At 33.4% G+C, this 19,998-nt stretch overlaps 2 protein-coding genes across 2 annotated transcripts in view; one reads left to right on the top strand and one right to left on the bottom strand.

Moving 5' to 3' along the window:
- The first annotated feature begins 1,171 nt into the window (after positions 1 to 1,171).
- Positions 1,172 to 8,372, top strand: LOC145317823 (uncharacterized). Its single transcript, XM_080159094.1, has 8 exons — positions 1,172 to 1,409; positions 1,841 to 1,923; positions 2,778 to 2,877; positions 3,477 to 3,540; positions 5,710 to 5,801; positions 6,134 to 6,280; positions 6,524 to 6,689; positions 7,223 to 8,372. Exons 1-8 carry the CDS (start codon positions 1,245 to 1,247, stop codon positions 8,332 to 8,334), a joined length of 1,929 nt encoding a protein of 642 aa, XP_080015220.1. The 5' UTR covers positions 1,172 to 1,244; the 3' UTR covers positions 8,335 to 8,372.
- Positions 8,373 to 9,709: 1,337 nt separating this feature from the next.
- LOC145315559 (uncharacterized) overlaps positions 9,710 to 19,998 on the bottom strand; it is a 30,277-nt gene continuing 19,988 nt past the window's right edge. The window contains exons 32-41 of the mRNA XM_080155540.1: positions 19,707 to 19,745; positions 19,345 to 19,428; positions 18,528 to 18,609; positions 16,595 to 16,661; positions 15,689 to 15,768; positions 15,076 to 15,142; positions 14,258 to 14,355; positions 13,425 to 13,559; positions 10,404 to 10,469; positions 9,710 to 9,973 (exon numbers count right to left, since the gene is read on the bottom strand). Of these exons, the coding sequence (XP_080011666.1) occupies positions 9,952 to 9,973; positions 10,404 to 10,469; positions 13,425 to 13,559; positions 14,258 to 14,355; positions 15,076 to 15,142; positions 15,689 to 15,768; positions 16,595 to 16,661; positions 18,528 to 18,609; positions 19,345 to 19,428; positions 19,707 to 19,745 (740 nt within the window). The 3' untranslated portion in view covers positions 9,710 to 9,951. The remainder of the gene's footprint in view (positions 9,974 to 10,403; positions 10,470 to 13,424; positions 13,560 to 14,257; positions 14,356 to 15,075; positions 15,143 to 15,688; positions 15,769 to 16,594; positions 16,662 to 18,527; positions 18,610 to 19,344; positions 19,429 to 19,706; positions 19,746 to 19,998) is intronic.

Here is a 19,998-nt window from a genome sequence, read left to right as displayed (position 1 = left end):
CCCTTTACAGAACCTAGACTATTGACCAATGAAATGATGTCGTTGTTTGAACACTTTACATCTTTTTGTTGTTGTTTTTTTTTTAATCTAAAATAGGGTCTAAATGATATAAATATTTTTTTAAAGACCAATTAAAATTAATATGGTAAGATTTTATATTCTTTTTTAAAGATTAAAAAGTTATTTTATCAATTATAAATATTTTCTACAGAATAATATAAATATGCAAAATCTATATCGATCATTTTGTATTGGCTTATTGTAACCAACCATGTTTTGTACAAACTTTATTTATGCTTTCTCTGAGAGGTATGACGTCAATGGTATTATTTACTTCAAACCTCTTCAGAGGCTGTAACACACACATACACAAAACACGCACACACACACACAGACACACTCTTCTATTATTGGGGCCATAATTGGAAAAACAAGAAAGAGTGGGGGTGGGAGGGGAGAGGGATTATTTGGAGGTTGAATAAACAAAATAAGAACCAAACATTGGATGTTCAGTTAAGAGAGAGGGTTACTTTAACCGGCGGTGGAATAAAAAACAAATTTTGTGTGCCATTATTAATTTTTATTAAATTTAAATGTTTTAAGTTAAGATTTGTAATTGTTATGTGCCATATTATTTCTTTTTGCTTATATAAACTTTTTGTTCTTGTGTAATTAAAGTTTTTGTGTTAATTTAATGTTTCTTTTATGCCTCATTTGTTTATCTTATTAAATTTACACATAAAATTCATCGAAATATTTAGTATTTTACAATTTTAAATCAAAGATTAAAAATGGCAGTAGCCACTTGCCTCAGAAATCGACAAAGCTCTAAGATTTAATTCAGCTGCTATTGTCAAATCTTTGGGAGAAGGGAGCTTAATGACTTTTTCATTAAAATTTTAGATTTCACTTTTCTTACCCCTGAATAAAACCTATGGGTCATTGTAACCAAACGCGTCAGCTGCCTGTAAGCCTCACTAAAAACAATCTTTCATCATTTTAAAAGTCAGCTGGATGTCCAAACCTGACACAAAAATAGCAATCTTTCTATTAAGAATTTTTCAAAACATCCATACGGGTTTAAATTTAGGCTTTGTCGCGGCTGACGCGCGACTGTCGAGCCCTACAAAATATTATAACGTCTATAAATGTTTAGAGCAAAATCCATTCTAGTCAAAATAAGCAATTAAACAAATTTCAGACAGAGGGACTTGACCCTCTTTTTCTTTGTAATCATCAGCACAATGCCGAGCATCGCGGAGCTGGAGAAGACGAAGGCGGAGCTGGCCCTGGCCCTGCAGGAGTTGGACCAGCTGGAGTGGCTCAGCTGCAAGGTCAACGGAGCTGCGGGAGGGCATGTAGTCCTGCAGCAGCCGCAGCAGCCAAATAATGACGGCATTCAAGTACAGGTTGTCAATATTAAATCTAAACTGGTGGAAAATAGCTTTTGTTCAGTTACCATTGCATTGGCTATGCCTTTGCTTTGCTAAAAGGTTTCCCCATGGAGAGACACTACATTCGTTGGCTTTAAAACTTCTGAATGATCGGTACAAGCTAACAGTGTCCAAACTATTCAACCGATAACTTATATCTAATAATTTTCTAGTATGTCTTTAAAACGATCAATATACAGCTGAATTAGAACCGGTTCTCGGCCATAATGATTAATTATGTATAGCATCCAATTACAGACAATTTTCCACGAAAATAATAAACAAGTTTTGTTAGCCCTGGCCTTAGACCCCTCGGGGCTAATCAAGCTAATCTTATATTTTTCATTTCTATATCCGCCGAAACCTGTCTATATTATGATGCGATAAATAACAATATATATTTTCAGAAGACTGTCCATGTCCGCATGTCCGAGGCTGACCGTCTAAAAGTTGAATCCATCAAAGAGGCCAATACTGCTTTGAGGCAAAGGTAAAATTAACAGTTTTTTAAAAGAATAAAAGCAAAAAAAAGAAATATGCTTAATCATATTTGACAGAAGATTGATTGATATTTTACCATCTAATGTCAGGGAGTAAGGGAGGGGACAATAGGCAATTAATTCAATTTAAGAGTTTCCAAAGACAGGCCATGAAATCCACACTAATCCATAAAATTTGGAAGAAATTTTAAAGGGTTTGTTCATAAAATTTAGAAAATTATAAACTAAGAAAAAAATCATGCAAAACGAAATCACATCTTGTTTTTGATGAAATATATGGAGGTTTTATAGTGCGATTTTTATCTTACAAGATTATTGGACCCAGCCAACTGCTGGCTGGCTGGGCAAAAATATGATCCAATACGCCAGCCTGCCCCTTTTTATCCAGTTTATTTCCCTTGCCCCATGCCCCCACCTCACTTCTCCTTTTCCCTATTGTGTGTTTTAAAAAAGGGAGATGGGAGGAGAGGGGAGTGAAATAGAGTATGGAGGGGTGGCCGTGTATTCTCAACTCTCTGTCTGCTAGATTCAAAACTAAAACAACGAGTAGCGGCATTTTATGCGCAAGTACCCAAACTCAGTCAGAAACTGCTAAACTCTTGCACATTCCCTTTAAGCCAGTACCCAAAGTCTGAGACTACTAAAAATTGAATATTCGATCCATTGTCCCCTCCCTTACTCCCTGATCAAATGTGCTGTCGAAGTCAAACTATAAAATATTATTTTAAATTTTAATAAACAAGGACACATACTATGGCACATACTACGAAACCGACCAAGTTAAAATTGCTTGATTCAATTTTACAAGAGAAAAAATGATAAAATGTAAATATATTTTGTATAGAAATCATGAGCTTGAAACGGAGGTGTCGAGGTACAGAGAAGAGAAAAGACGGGTGGACGCTGATCTTAAACAGTTACAGTCAAGAAGCGACAAACTCAAGGTATAGAATATTAGAAATGGATATGTTATTACTTGGTTCTTACACAAATTACTATGTACTCTAATGAAGTGAAACGCGCAGCGGGCCCAAATAACTATTACCCCCAATTCACCCCCTTTACCCAATTCTTTTGATGAACAAAATGACCAATAAATGAGTTTCATGTTAGCAACCTAAATTGAAGACAATTTCCCCCCGTATTTTCTACATCCATATAAGTAGATAGCTCACACTTTATTATCACTTTGTAAAATTGTTATTTTTTTCCTACTTTTTAAAAACTTTTAAAAAATTGCGTCATTTTATGACATTATTGTCGCAAAAGAGTTATTCGTGGAATAATTCGGCCTTTCATTCATACAAGTTGATTCATACACTGAGAACCAAATAAATAGGCAAAACCAAATTTTGATATTAGTGGCTACGTTATTCAAGTAGGATGATTGGACTATGTATCTTTTGGTTACTAGATCTTAAAAGCAATATTTGGGATCCAAACGGATTTGCAAATCCAATATGCAAATTAATTGGAAAACGATTTACTTATTAATTATTTTTTACCAAAAATTTAAAAATAATAATAAGTTGTGATATTTTAGGAGGATATTGAGAAGGTTGGCTCAGAAAAGGCGCTTTTATCACAAATTGTAAAAAATACACAAGGTAAGGGGTAATTTAACGTTTTTAATGACATTGAAAATTTGGATCTACTGCAGTTCACGGTAAGATATTGCTGGTAACGAATTTTGCCAAAAATCTTTAAAGAAGGTGTATCAACTTTTTTTTATAGCTAGCCGGTTCTTTTAGTAAGTAGTAGATGTAAAATTTTTCATAGAATTCAGATATGCAATCGGTTTTTTTGTAGACCTCTTATTTTTTAAGTAATTTAAGTTTTTAAAAAAAATAATTAAGTCGGTTTTAAGGTACTAAAACGCAACAAAATAAAAGAAGAAAATGGCCAGTAAGAACAAAAATAGTAAGATCTTTAATTTGACACCTTACTTTTAAAATTCTGTTGAGTAATTATTGAAAAAATCTATTTTTTTAACCTCGGTTTAATAAAAACTTTAGACCTAAATATTTTCTCAAACAGACATAAAAAACATGGGTTCATATATACCTTTAGAATCAGAAAAATATTACGAATCCATTGTAAGCAAAATTGAAAAAAAGTAAAAAAATTAAAAAATAAACAAGTGGCCAATTGTATTTTTTGTTCAGGCAACACTATCGTCTTCCCTTTTTTACCCCCTTTTTAACCCCTCTATACCCCCTTCCCATTTTTATACTCAATTCAAGAATTAAGACGTTGCCTGTACAATATAATATGATATTTTCATATAATTCCTTATATTGTAGTTTATATACTATATTGTAAACTTTTTTTTCAATTTTGCTTACAATGGATTCGTAATATTTTTCTGATTCTAAAGGTATATATGAACCCATATTTTTTTACATGTGAAATGATAAAATTCAGTTCAAAGTTTTTATTCTCGTGGGTTTAAAAAAATCGATTTTTTCAATAATTACCTGACAGAATTGAAAAAGTAAGGTGTCAAATTAAAGATCTTACTATTTTTGTTCATAATGGCCATTTTCTTTCTTTTTTTTTGTTGCATTTTAGTACCTTAAAATCGACTTAATTTTTTTTTTAAAACTTAAATTACTTTAAAAATAAGAGGTCTACAAAAAAACCGATTGCATATCTGAATTCTATGAAAAATTTTACATCTACTACTTACTAAAAGAACCGGCTAGCTATAAAAAAAAAAGTTGATACACCTTCTTTTAAAGGCTGCTAGCTGCCAAACGGCTGGACGTACAGATCATACCCGCACACCATTTTAAGTGGTATAAGAAGGCCTACAAATAATCTGGAATAGTCAAGATCCAATGATGCACAGGGAAAGCTTCACTAAAGAAAAAAACGCGTAAAATATGCCTTTTTTTCGCGCATTTCTCTGCACTGCGAGATAATTATGAATTATTGATTTATTATTCCAGATTATTTGTAGGCCTTCTTATGCCGCCTAAAACAGTGTGCGGGCATGATCTGTACGCTCAGCCGTTTGGCAGCTAGCAGCCTTTTTAGTTCATAAATTTTTGGCAATATTCGTTACCAGCAATATTTTACCGTGAACTGCAGTAGATCGGAAAATTTTATTAGGTTACATTTATTGAAATGTTTAATATTTTTATAAGAGAAATGAGATTGATAGGCATTAAATATTAATAGATGAAATTCAACATAACTTCAAAATGTCAAATGTTTACATTTTTTATATAATTCGATAAAATATGATAGGTCATTATGAATGTATATGCATAACCTTTAAAAAAAAGTTAATGCACGAGTTTTTAGTAGAGAAGCTACTCTATAATTCCAAATGCCCTTCTGCCGTTCGTCTGTGAGATTCCTATTCAAGACAAACGGGCTGAAACTTCTTGTCAACATTCCCATCATTATACAGCATAATTAACTATAAAACATCCAAGGCGGACTGCTTTTATATTTTTCACATAATTCTCTATGTCAATGGTGTTTTTAGTGTTTCTCCTTGTAAAGTTTTACTTTGTATGATCCGATACATAATTTTACTTATCCAATGTAATTATGGAAAAACACACATTCAACTAAGGATGACAACATCCATAAAATCGAAGCTCTGTAATTAGAAAGAAGAACACATGAACAATAACTCTTGTATACTGTTAGAAATTAATGAGCAGAACATTTTTTAAAGTATAAACAAAATTGATTAAGATTTTTTATTAAAATAAATGTATCTATAAAGTAATTACGAAAGTAATATTTTATTCATTTCCTAGGTGAAAATGAAGTTTTGAGTAAAGTTATGAACAAAATCTCTAATGATTATGAAGAACTGAAGAAAGCTTTTGACAGCCAAAAGTGTCCAAAGGTTATACATTTTTTTTATAAACATCAAAGCATGCATTTAAAAAAAAAGATATTAAGTTTAATATTAAAGTAAAAGAAGAGGTGGCACTAGCTGTATGTAACTCCATCACCATTGTGAGGACCCAGTACCGACTTTTAATTGGGTCTTACAATATTATCCAATAGTATCGAAAACATAATCATAGCCAAGTCGCTACAAACAAATGAACAGAAACAATTTGTTAGCAGACGAAAAATATCCCCACCACTAAAAGGCCAGTAGTTGTCTGGGTTATACAATTATTTTTAAAGTCATTTCTTAATATCAAATTGTTATATAAAATGATCTTTTAGGATGACAAAATCTTGGCCCTGCGGAAGACAGCTCGGGCCCTGGAGACCGAGAACGAGCTGTTGCAGGAGGAGAAGATGAAGATTATCAAGGACCAGGACAGGATCAGGAACAACCTGGAGGCCACAATCAAGGACAGACAAACACAGGTTAAAATATTAAAGCAATGGTTACAGGATATACATGATACATGGATGTATTGACAGGGGAAAATTTGTCGTCAATATAGCTCGCTAATATGGACCTCTTTTATTGGTCATGTCTTTCATCAACAGAACTATAGTTTAGATATGTGGATGGATGGAATCGTTATGTTAGCCAGCTACAAGTTTTACTTAATTAGAGAACATGATAATCTGGTGTAACATCCAAGTAATAATAAATCCATTTAGATTGACAACCAGTCACGTGACTTGGCCAACACAAAGCTGGAGAGAGACCAGCTGCGGGGCAGGCTCGAGCAGGCAGACAAGGACAAGCATAGCCTGGTCACCAAGGTGGCGGGGCTAGAGAAGGAGCTGACGGCCGCTAGAGCCAAGACAGCTAAGGTTGAGCAAGGTGGGGGAGTATGAACATTACACATTTTTTTACGGTTTTTAGTTTTGAATAGCAGTTATTATTCTTCTTTTTTGTTTTTGTTTTGTTTGTTAGATAAAGAGGACAATATGTATGAATAATATATATTTTTCTTTCCTTTTTTTTTATTAGCGCAGCTACTTTATAGCTAAGGTACCTCCGGACAATAAATGTAAAAGTTTAGATGTATAATCTAGACAACTACCTGGTGGTAGGAACCTTTTTGGTCTGCTAGCAAATTGTTTTTTGCTATTGGCTTATATTCAGAAACCCAAATTACACATAGATCGTGCCCCCTCTATTATTTTAATTTGATTTCAACAAATTAGTCTGTCAAAGTAAGTCAATGGACATTTCATATTTTTATCACATTAAACATAGAAATTTTTTTTTGATTTCCAGTTTTCATTGATTTTATTTACTTTTACCTAACTGCTATCATTATAAGATTTTATTTTTATTTTATTTTTACAAAACCTCCTTTTTCCTCATACCACCCCAAACACTTGAATTAGAAAAACAAGAAGTAGGGCAGGAGAAGCAGATTGTTGAGGAGACTCTTGTTGCACTCAAAGATTCAAAACGTTTTGTAGAGCTTAAGTTTCAAAATTATTTGCAAGAAAGATCCAAGACGACAGAAAACATTGCCACACTGACTGAGGAGAAACAGATGTTGCAGGCGGAAAACTGCAGCCTCCGCGAACATATTGACACCCTGGAGGCCGAGCAGAAGACGCACCACCTGGTCATGTCAGAGCTGCAGCGAGCGTTGGAGGACAAAACGCGGGAATGTGACGCGCGCATGCGTGACATGCAACGCGAGGTCAGCTCGCGGCTGGACGAAATCACCGTCACACGTCACGAGGACAAAGAGCTGATGCGGCTTGAATTCGCCGGGTTGTTTGATGAAAAGGCGGGCGAGTTGGCGGCCGTGCGCCAGGAAATGGCCGCCAAAGAGGCAGAGCTTCACAGCCGCGAGGTCAGAATTAGTGAACTAGAGTACAGAGAAACGGAACTTAATCAGACTATAGCAAAACTAAGGGGAAAGAATATTGATCCTGACATCTGTCGGCGCACTGAAGAGTTATTAGAAAAATGTTCCCGCAACACTCAAGACCTAGAGGCCAAGATGGCCAGTATAAGAGAACAGTACGAGGCAGGGAGATTAAAATATAGCAATCATGTGACCAATCTAACCAAAGAAATCTGTGATATGAAGCAAGTTATACAGACCAAAGATTTAATCATACAAGATTTACGTGATAAGCACCAAAAAGCGTTTGAAAACAATTTCCCTGCTTTGATTAAATCTGTTACTGAAAATACTCCTACTACAGACAACACTAATAACATCAAAGATACTCCTACTAAGACTGAAATTAATAATGAAATAGATGAATTAAATCAAGATAAAAACAATAATAAATCCGCCCATTTGTCAGATACACCTGAAAGAACTGCAATGCCTCCTTGCAGCAGCCCAATTCCGTCCTCCGCGAGTCAACCGCAAGTGCCTCTGAATGACCAATCACCAACCTCTAAAAGTCAGCCACAACCACCTGTAAACAAGCGAAAACGAAAAAATCAGAAAAAATCGCAAAAGAAGAATTCTATCCTAGCTTCCTGAATGAAATTAGTCAACAAATTATCAATCACAATAACTAATACTAATATTACATCGTAATATAGACAGTTATCCGCGGGTAACAAATGAAAATTTGTAAAGTAAAATCAAGTTTTGTTAAACCCGAGTGGCTGAAGGCCTGGGGTAACAAAACTGGTATTCATTTTATGAATTTTATTTTAATATTCGTGGAAAATTGTTTATAATTCGATGCTCTGTATGATTTTTCATTATGGCTGACAACCGGAACTTATCCAGCGGATATTAAGCGGTTTTGAAGCCATACTGGAAAAACAATACTTCCAGTACACACATATTCCTTCAGATAACGTAAATAAAAATACTCCAACACTTTGTTTTATTAAACCAGGACTCGGCAGCCGCGCATAAGCCTTGAATTTAATCCTGCTTGTAGGCCAAAACAATTAAGAAAAGGTTTAGACATCCAGATGAATTTTAAAATTGTAATTTAAATAAGGCTTACGCGCAGCTGCCGCGCTCTGCATTATACATTAGGGTAGAACTAGACAATCATGTCTAATTATTAACCAATCATAAAGTTGTAAAAATAGAGTTATGCAGCTTTTAGTTAGTCATTGATTTTTTTTTGTAAGAGTCACTAACAAAAAAGTATAATTTTGTAATAGTTATTTATTGCATCGTATTATAGACAGCTTTCTGCGGATATAAACATTAAAAATGTAAGATTTAAACCATTTATTTTTTATTTTTGTTTTAATATTCGTGGAAAATAGTCTTTAAGACGATGCAATACATGATTTTACAGTATGACTGAGAACCTGTTCTAATCCAGCGGTTTTGAAGCAATACTGGAAAATTTGTTCCTAAAATTATATTAAATGTCATCTTAAAGTCAAGCTGCACTTAACACTTAAAATCAGTGATTACATAAGGCTGCATACGAAGACCTCATTTAAAAATTTGATTGGCAATGTTTTCACAAATTGGATCTTTCAGATGTCTTTTTATGTTAAACTTATTGTTAGTTTGAAAGATTTTATGCTTTTTTTGCTGTTTTAGTCATTTTTATCTAAATTGTATATGTACACGTTAATTTTGTTATACGTTTTACAAAATAATTCTGGGATAGTCCCTTTTGTGGCAACGCCACTTAAGGGGCGTTTTGTCGTATTTTCATAGTAACTTTTTCCCTATGTCTAGCCCCCAACCCTGCGGGGCCAATTGCTTAACCTTGCGGGGCAATCTTCTAACCTAACTTAACCTAACCTAATATAATTTATAAAAACTAATATGAAAATACGACGAAACGCCCCTGAAGAGGCGTTGCCACGAAAGGGACTATACCCAATTATTCAATTTAAAATTATTTTAAAAAATGCAATATTTGAAAAAAGTCTTCTTCAATAACAATTTATTTATCAAACCATTTATCAAATTATTAACGTATACATTAAATTTACATATTTAAAGATAATTTACATTATTATTAATATTATATTAAGTTACATTCATGGTATTATCATATCCCAATGGTATCTCTGAAATAAATATCATTCACAATGAAAACAATTTATGTTGATTATTATGAATCTTGATTCCTGGAACGATCATGTATAACACTAGCTTTGGCAATTACAGCTAGACTGATATAACTTCGTCTCTAAAATTAAAAATATTGTTTATTTCATTGATTGAGCATAAAGAATCCTTTAGCATAAAGTTGTATGTGCGTCATATAAGATCTAATTAATGGCCGGATCGCTCTACAATTTCATAGGAAGCTTAGAAGGTCAAACCCCCTGTGCAATGGAAAAGACCCTCCTAAATTAGACCACCCTCAAGAAACTAAAATTTAATCAAATGTTGGGGAGAGGCTATAGGCAAATCCAAATGTCTAAAAGTTGCTTTGTTAATTTGTTAAGTTAGGTTGGGTTAATTAATGATTAGAATGACCCCGTAGGGTTAGGGTTAGATCTCCATTTATCATATTATTGAATAAAGATGTATATAAAGAAGAGTTTTATTATTTAATTCATGTAAATAAATACCAAGCATTTAAATATTGAATATATACAGGAAAAAAGCATTACCTCGATTCAACGTAGACAAATATCTTTTTGTCCATATACAATCTGTCACCGCGTAAAGCCCATTTACTAAAATAACAAGGACGACATCAATCATAAGCGAAAAACAAAAAAAATCATCGAATAGACAAACAGACAGAGTGAGCTATAGAGCAGAGGTGAATTCTTTTTTAAAAATTGCCACTAAAATCAGTTTGCCCCACTATAAACAGTGAGGCGCACTAAAAATTTAGAGGGGATAATTTTGCCTTACTAAAATTTTAGTGTGTCAATCTGATTTTAGTGAGGCAAAAATTCAGATTTACAGTTCTTATATCAATGAAAAATAAAGAGATGATGATATGCAAAAACTAAAGGAAAATCTTAGAAAATAACGTTTACATCTTTCAGAGTATGACCAACAGACTGACCGATTAAACATTGTATAGATTAGAGTACATACTACATATATAATAGAAATCAAAATAAAATGAAAATTTAAGCTATCTATCTTCAATAAAATCCTAGAATAAAACCTATTTCCTCCCAGGGACAAGGGAATGTTTCTCTGACCAAAAAGTCTATTAAAATCATGCAATCTAATCACGAAACCTGTGTGTAATATTATCGATGATTCAACTATTATTAAAAGGGGCTTGTAGTAGATTATGTAAGAGTATAAATTCGCTAATCTAAAATCTAAATACACTAAACCTCATCAAAAGTGTGTAGATTATTAACAGGGATCGGCAGCCGCACGTAAGCCGCGTGTAAGCCTCAAGATATCGTCATTTTATTACTATAATATTCAGCTGGATGTATAAAACTGCTCTTTAGCAGACAATCCTTCTTTCTGAAATTTCTTTTTCTGCTCACAAGCAGGTTAAAAGTGAGGCTGAGGCGCGGCTGCCGAACCCTGATTATTAATGTTATTAGCAGACCGATTTAAAAAAAATAACACAGTAGGGAGATTAAAAAAACATTTTTAAATACTTCCTAAAAATAAAATCTTTAAATATTTTTCCTACCCATAAAATTTGTAACTGTTTAAAGACGAAAAACAAAATATTTTGACAAATTTTTACTTCGGCTCATTTTCAAACACTTCCTAATTAACCCTTTAGAGCAAGTTAAAGTAAAAGTTTCAAATTGATTCAATAACTTAAAAACATCTTACTTTAAAGCTCAAAAATAAAATCCTTTGCTCATTACTTATTAAAACAAGGATGACAACATCTATAAAAGCGAAGCTCTGAATTGGAAGGAAATCGAACATTACCACTTATAGAGTGACAGAACTGAATAAACTGAACATATGTCTATGCAAAATTGTAAGTAATTTTGTTGCAAAACTTATTAAATACATGTTACTATTTAAGGACATACTAACGTTTTTAAGACTAGTTATAGAGAAGCTTCGCTTATAACACTATACCTTGTTGTAATAGGAATCAGTATTAAAAAAATCAGATGACTAGGATAATTTGAACATATAAAAATTTGTTGTAAAAAAAGTAAAAAATCAGCTTGTTTTAAATAGACGTACGGACTTTCTAGTAATGATTATAGAGTTGCTGCGCTTATCAATTTGTACCTAACTGCTATAGGAATTAGCATGTGAAGTTTGAAATCGAAAGGACAATCCTAACCTTTTTAGATTAACGAAAAAAGCTAACTGTAACGGATGGACGTACGGACGGACTTACAGACCGACCCTAATTATAGAAAAGCTTCTTTTAAATAGACGTACAGACTTTTTAGTAATGATTATAGAGTTGCTGCGCTTTGGAATTTGTACCTAACTGCTATAGGAATTAGCATATAAAGTTTGAAATCGAAAAGACAATCCTACCTTTTTAGATTAACGAAAAAAGCTAACTGTAACGGATGGACGTACGGACGGACTTACGGACCGACCCTTATTATAGAAAAGCTTCGCTTTTTAAAAATAAATGACCTAGAAACATAAAGAACTAAATTCTATTTGACGATCAACTTAATTTAAATTAAGCATAAAAAACATATATTGGTGCCTTACCACAAAGTTGCCTATCAAGCACTGATCCCCCTTTGGTCGTTTACAATTTGTTTTAAATTAATGGTCGGGAAAGTGGGGATTCTGTGCTCTACAAGGCACTATGTAAGTTTGTAAATGTTAATATTCGGAGAAGATTAGTTGTTTTTAGTATTGCAGTACATAATAAATCATGATTTCAGGGAAGATCTAATTTACATTACCCATTTCGCCACTTCCCTCCAACTTGTTTCACGATTAGAGGCAAGAAGTTGTCAAGAAATACCAAATTAAACCACAACATATATTATACAATTTAGGATTTGGAAAAGAATAGTTATGTAGTTCAGAATTTTATTGATAGGTGTCGTAAAAACTTTTTTTATGTAAAATTTTTAGATGAGATAAATATCTAAACATTCTTAAATATTTTTGAAAATATTACAGCTATCCATTCTTTATGATTTTCAATAAGTTTTATTCACTATTAAACATATAATTTACGAGTAGTCTATGATTTAGATAAAATATATAAAATATGTAAAAAGCATTATTCAACTCGTTCATCTCAAAACTGAACATGGAACTAATCTCTGACTATCATTTTTGCATGGCTTGTAGTAAAGTGAGCAAAAACTAATAAAATAATGCTTGAGATTCTTATCAAATTCTGCCAAAAGTTGCATAATCTCATCATCTAGTTTTAACTGGAAATCTATGAAATCAGCTCTAAAGCATTGTTTGCCAGAATAGCCTTCCCTTGTCCCTGATTTCCTCCATATCGTTATTGACTGACTGACGGACAGACAAAGTGAATTATAGAGTAGCCTAGCTACTAAAAAAGGATAAATGAATAAGAAAATTTACATTAAATTATTCATTGAACAAGGGTGACAACATCCTTAAAAGAGAAGCTCAAAAATAAGACACGAACATTAAAACTTGTAGAGTATTTGAACTTTGCACTTATAATGTTATGCCTTGTTGTCCTAGGAATCATTACTTAAAAAACAGATGAATAGGATAATTACCTGTTTGAGTTAGAGCTGGTCTTAGCAAAGTTGACCAGCTTCTGCCTGGCTGTCTGAGTCCGCTCAGTGAAGTCCTCCGTGACCAGGACGCGGGTCTTCAGCTCTCGCGATGCGTTCAACACTTTGTCCCGTGCTCTAAAATTAAAATGTAAGGATCTCAATAACTGAGACAATATAGTTGGAATACACATTGTAGATGCTGGGAAGGATTAAAACTATTTTGGGGAGGGTACCACCATCCTCCCAATAAATTTTTTTAGTTTATTAATTTTTCTATTTAAAACTAAGATTAAAAATGGGGGGGGGGGGGTGGCCGATAAAAAATTTAACCCCTTCATAAAAATTTACCAAAATAAATAATGTGGGGTCGAATTCAACCCCCATACCATCTCAAGTGCCCCAAGAGGACTCTAGGGGCGTAACAGTCTATTATAAGTTAACAAAAGAAAAAAAAAGATCATAGAATCTGACTCTGACGAAGCTAGTAAAAGTTGCGGCACATATTTTGACGTCAAAAAAAATTAACCAATGAAAGGCCAGTATACACTGACCTAAATGGTAAAATTTATATTGGCCTCTTATTGATTAATTTTTTTGACGTCATAATCTGTGCCTCCACTTTTACTAGCTTCGACTCTGACTGGCGGAGTAGTTCTGGACGGAGAACGTGATGTCGGAGATTTATCTATCTATCTATCTTTGTAATCCAAATACCTAAGATCATAGAATCTGACTCTGACAGGCGGGGGAGTTCTGGACGGAGAACTTGATGTCGGAGATTTATCTATCTATTCATGTATATTTGTATCTATCTATCTATGTAAGACAAATACCTAAGATCATAGAATCTGACTCTTACAGGCGGAGGAGTTCTGGATGGAGAACGTGATGTCGGAGATTCTACCCTCTCTGCGCTCTCAATCTCAACTTCCTAAATAATTATTGTAGATTAAATTAGCTACTTCTTAATATTTCTAAACTTGGCATGGTGATTCCTGTAACAGTCAGATTTGGTTTAGAAAGCCCTGCAACGCCATGACAGATACTGAAAAGTCCCTATGTTGATTTTCCTTCATAGAAATATTTGTTGATTAACTAGCAGCTTCCTCTTATTTTTAAACTTAGCAAAGTGATTCCTGTAACAGTTAGGTTTGATTTAGGGAGCGTAGCAACTCTATAACAGAAACCAGAAAGTCCGTATGTCCTTTTAAGACTTATTAATTTATAGCATATCTATCTCAAATTACTATATTTGCAGATTACATTAGAATATTTCTCCTATTTTTGGAATGAGAGTAATTTTCCGCATTTTATCGTAATATACAAAAACAAAACAAAAAGTAAACAAAGCTTCAAAACATCATAAAATGTTAAAAAAAATTTTGCCCAACCTTACAATATAATATGTTTGTATTTCAAAACTGGATAATAACACCCATAAAAGCAAAACTTAAACTCCTAAAAAATACCTTTATCAAATTTAGCTTTTTTATTATCTTTAGTATCCAGTGGATAGTTTTTCTATAGTTTGGAAATCTTTACCATAAAAGGTTTAAAATAGGTTGATTTACTGTCAGGACCTTATGGACGCACAAACCAGAAAAAAGTTAAGAAAAGTTAGAAAAGTTAAGCGTTTAAGAAGAAAATAAACCTGTAGTTTTAATCCCATTTTGATAAAGTTGATAACAATATTCTTCACTTGTCTAGCAGATTCATTTCTTAATAATATACGTTTTTAAATTTTATTTGAATGCACAGAAACCTCCTTTCTTATTTCAAATTTAAACAAGGATGGCAACATCCATAATTAGCGAAGTGTCATGAATTCGGACAAAGTATTTGTGGGGGGGGGGGGGAATTACAAAAATATGGATTTTTGTATCAAGACAGACAGACAGACGGATTTTCAAGTTTCCTGTAATAGAGAGTTATTTTGGTCGAGAGGTTAGGGACACACAGACAGACATCCTGTTTTTTTATGTTAAATAAAAAAGGGAAAGATATAATATTTGGTGATATAATTAAATAATGGATTTATTATAACTTGGATGTTACACAAAATTTTCATGTTCTCTAATAAAGTGAAACTCCCAGCGAGCTAAAAAAAACAATAGCCCCCATGCACCCCCTTTAATCCATCCCTTCATCTTCTGAGGGATGAACGAACTGACCAATAAATGAGTTTCATATTATCAACCTAAATTGGCGATTTTCCACTTGTCATAATATCCACGTATATTATATATCCATTCATAAAATTTCACCTTCTAGATTTTCTAAGCCCTCTGAAGATAAGGAAATATTTCCTATTTTCCTGTTCAAGTCTCTCTAGCTCGTCTTTAACCTACAACAGGTGGAATCATATTAACATTAGATATATTCAGGGATGTAAAGGGATAAGACAATGGGCGATAAATTTATGTACATTCCCATTGATGATTCGCAAAAATGCCACTTCTGTAGATTAAAACTAGTGGTTGAAATGTTTAGACACTGAACTTAATGAACCAACCAATTATAATCTAATAAAATACCTTTAAAGTTGTTGAGCCAACAAATAAGAAAACGTTATTAAAAAACTTTAGGGAAAAAACAGTCTAATGTCCCCTCCCTCCCTGGCCGGGTATATCTATCTTTATTAAGTTAACCAAAATTAATAAAAACAGTTACATATTACACACAATACGCCTATAGTAGCTGTAATATTGTTTGAATATTTGTTATTTCAATTTGTAGATATCCATAACAATCAAAATTTCACAGCACCAGGGAGGGGGTGGGGGACATTGGCCTGTTTATTACACTAGTCTCTAAAGTTTAATAATTACGTTTTCCAAGTAGTAGGGTTATTAGGGATGTACATCAATTTATCGGCCATTGTATTATCCCTGTAGATCCCTGCACAGTCACCCTCAGCCGCTATGCTTTTAAAGTCATCCAAATAAGCCACAGCCACCAAAATTCAATACATCCAACCGTCAGCTGCGCGGCTTCTAATAAGCCTCATCTACAAACGAATATTCAAGAAATTTGGGCGGCTTTGATACACAGTTGCCGAACTCTATTTATTACCTTTATCAATGAATCTGTAGCTTTGCCTAACTTATCATTGGTAACCCTACTCTCTTTCTCTATAACCTGATTCCATGGTTATCAACTCTATTTATTACCTTTATCAAGGAATCTGTAGCTTTGCCTAACTTATCATTGGCAACCCTGCTCTCTTTCTCTAGAACCCGATTCCATGGTTATCAACTCTATTCATTACCTTCATCAATGAATCTGTAGCTTTGCCTAACTTATCATTGGCAACCCTGCTCTCTTTCTCTAGAACCCGATTCCATGGTTATCAACTCTATTCATTACCTTCATCAATGAATCTGTAGCTTTGCCTAACTTATCATTGGCAACCCTGCTCTCTTTCTCTAGAACCCGATTCCATGGTTATCAACTCTATTCATTACCTTCATCAATGAATCTGTAGCTTTGCCTAACTTATCATTGGCAACCCTGCTCTCTTTCTCTAGAACCTGATACCATGGTTATCAACTCTATTTATTACCTTCATCAATGAATCTGTAGCCTTAACTAACTTATCATTGGCAACCCTGCTCTCTTTCCCTAGAACCTGATACTATGGTTATCAACTCTATTTATTACCTTTATTAATGAATCTGTAGCTTTGCCTAACTTATCATTGGCAACCCTGCTCTATTTCTCTAGAACCTGATACCATGGTTATCAACTATATTTATTACCTTTATTAAGGAATCTGTAGCCTTGCCTAACTTATCATTGGCAACCCTGCTCTCTTTCTCTAGAACCTGATACCATGGTTATCAACTCTATATATTTATTACCTTTATCAATGAATCTGTAGCTTTGCCTAACTTATCATTGGCAACCCTGCTCTCTTTCTCTAGAACCTGATTCCATGGTTATCAACTCTATTCATTACCTTAATTAAGGAATCTGTAGCCTTGCCTAACTTATCATTGGCAACCCTGCTCTCTTTCTCTAGAACCTGATTCCATGGTTATCAACTCTATTTATTACCTTTATTAAGGAATCTGTAGCCTTGCCTTACTTATCATTGGCAACCCTGCTCTCTTTCTCTAGAACCTAATACCATGGTTATCAACTCTATTTATTACCTTTATTAAGGAATCTGTAGCTTTGCCTAACTTATCAATGGCAACCCTGCTCTCTTTCTCTAGAACCTGATACCATGGTTATCAACTCTATTTATTACCTTTATTAAGGAATCTGTAGCTTTGCCTAACTTATCATTGGCAACCCTGCTCTCTTTCTCTAGAACCTGATACCATGGTTATCAACTCTATATATTTATTACCTTTATCAATGAGTCTGTAGCTTTGCCTAACTTATCATTGGCAACCCTGCTCTTTTTCTCTAGAACCTAATTCCATGGTTATCAACTATTTTATTACCTTTATTAAGGAATCTGTAGCCTTGCCTAACTTATCATTGGCAACCCTGCTCTCTTTCTCTAGAACCTGATACCATGGTTATCAACTTATCCTATTATATAAAGAAATAAGGTTTTTTGTCTGGAGCTTAAGATTTCAATAACTATTAAACTGATTTTTAAAATAAATTATAAAAAAGTGGTTGCTGTATTTTCCTATATGGCTAGTATTAGTAGGAGGTCCTAACCAGGCAGAGCTTAATCCTGCGGTGCATCAACCCAGAGGGGCTGTCTAGTATCCAATATAAATTAATCTAAATTCAAAAGCAAACAGAAGAAAAATATTCTGAAAATAAGGGAAAAAAACCCATAATATCATGCGGTTCGTCATAAAGTTTACATTTCCAAAAACCTTAAAAATCTAATTGTATATGGATAACGTGTAGCAACTGTAATAGTTATTTATCAAATCGTATTATAGATAGTTTTACGCTGACATTAAAATGTAAAATTAAGATTAAAACCAGTTTATTGGCACCGAGGGGCCGAAGTAATGGGCTAATAATTATTTTATGATTTTTCAGTATGGATAAGAACCGGTTCTGAATCCAGCGGATATTAATCGGTTTACAAGCCATACTTGAAAACTAATTTATTAAGTTGATAATGGTTCCTGAATTCTGTCTAGCCAGAGTTGTAGCTCCTCTGTGTTATACTCCTCCTCTTCCTTCAGTCTATGCGTCAACTCAGAGCCAACTAGATAGGATAGGTTTATTACATTAGATGGACAATCCAGAGGTGGATTCTTGATAAAACTTTTTGGTTCATTGCCTCACTAAAGTTGTGAAAAATCCTCCAAAATCGCATTAAAAATCTACAAAAATTAAACAAAATCTTATGTCAATAACCCCTTTAACATTTTATTTAATTTTTATAGATTTTTAATGCGATTTTGGAGGATTTTTCACAAAAGTTTTTAGCGAGCCTCACTAATTATAGTGAGGCAGTGAGCCAAAAAGTTTTTTTTGAGAATCCATCGCAGCATAAAAAAGATTTTTGTTCAAAATTTGTGCCATATATATTAGTCAATCCCATAATACGAGAGAGGATATATTTGGATGATATAATTTTCCTAAGCATTAAATCTTTATCCTAGGAAATTCAAGAAATCAAAGCTACATTTGGTATTATAATGTGTTCACTTTCAAACCAATAATGTGGTCTGATTGTGCCTACCTTGTGTTCTTAATTGAGGTAATTGTTGATCTAAACTTTTTATATTAATTGATAACTTTTTCTTTATCCACCTGTATTCTACATATATAATACTAACCAAACCAAATAAAATTAATTGAAATATAAAGATATCCAATAACCTATCTGACTTCATTATGACTACTTCTTGAATACATTATGGAAGAAATAATTGCAATATTTATAACAAGCATATAAACAAATCAAAATTATGTAGCTGTGTTAGTGTATACTTACTTTTACTGCTGATGGTTCTGTCCAGTTCTGATCTGGAGACACACTCCTTGCTTTCCAGGTTGGACAACCGAGCCATCAGTACCTCTACAATAATCAATGGATATTTTATTACTTGCACCAGATTTTCATGTACTCTGAAAAAGTGATGATCGCAGGGAGCTTAAATAACGATTACCTCCTTCTACCCCCTTTACACCATCCCTCCCACTGCACTGCACTGGATGAGCAAACTGACCATATAAGAGAGTGCCATGTGGAGCACCGAAACCCATAATCTTAGATTTGAAATAAATTGAATTCACAATTTTCAGAAAAGTTTACTATTGGTCCTATTCAGGTTTTAAATAAAAATATGTCCATACCTACATCAGATTTCAACCTGTCCACTTCTGGCGAGGGTCCTAAAATAATTTTCATAATTTTAAACGAAAGTTACTTTGTCTGCCCGTCTTTTCGTCGTCAGTTTGTAATGTGATTTACTCAGCTGCTATACAAGATAGGTAGATGACTGAATTTTTGTTGTGATGATTACCTACACCAATGAACATCAAGTATATAATTTACTTGGTCCGTCAGACTGTCAATCATGCTGAAAATATATTTTTTTGAAATATAAAAAAAGACATTTAAAAGGTTTCGTGATTTCTTTTTTAA

This window comes from Acartia tonsa, chromosome 4 (assembly GCF_053477335.1).
Source record: "Acartia tonsa isolate MP-2025a chromosome 4, ASM5347733v1, whole genome shotgun sequence".
In the NCBI taxonomy this organism is placed as follows: domain Eukaryota; kingdom Metazoa; phylum Arthropoda; class Copepoda; order Calanoida; family Acartiidae; genus Acartia; species Acartia tonsa.
Note: the sequence above shows the minus strand (reverse complement) of the source record. Positions and strands in the feature narration are given on the sequence as shown.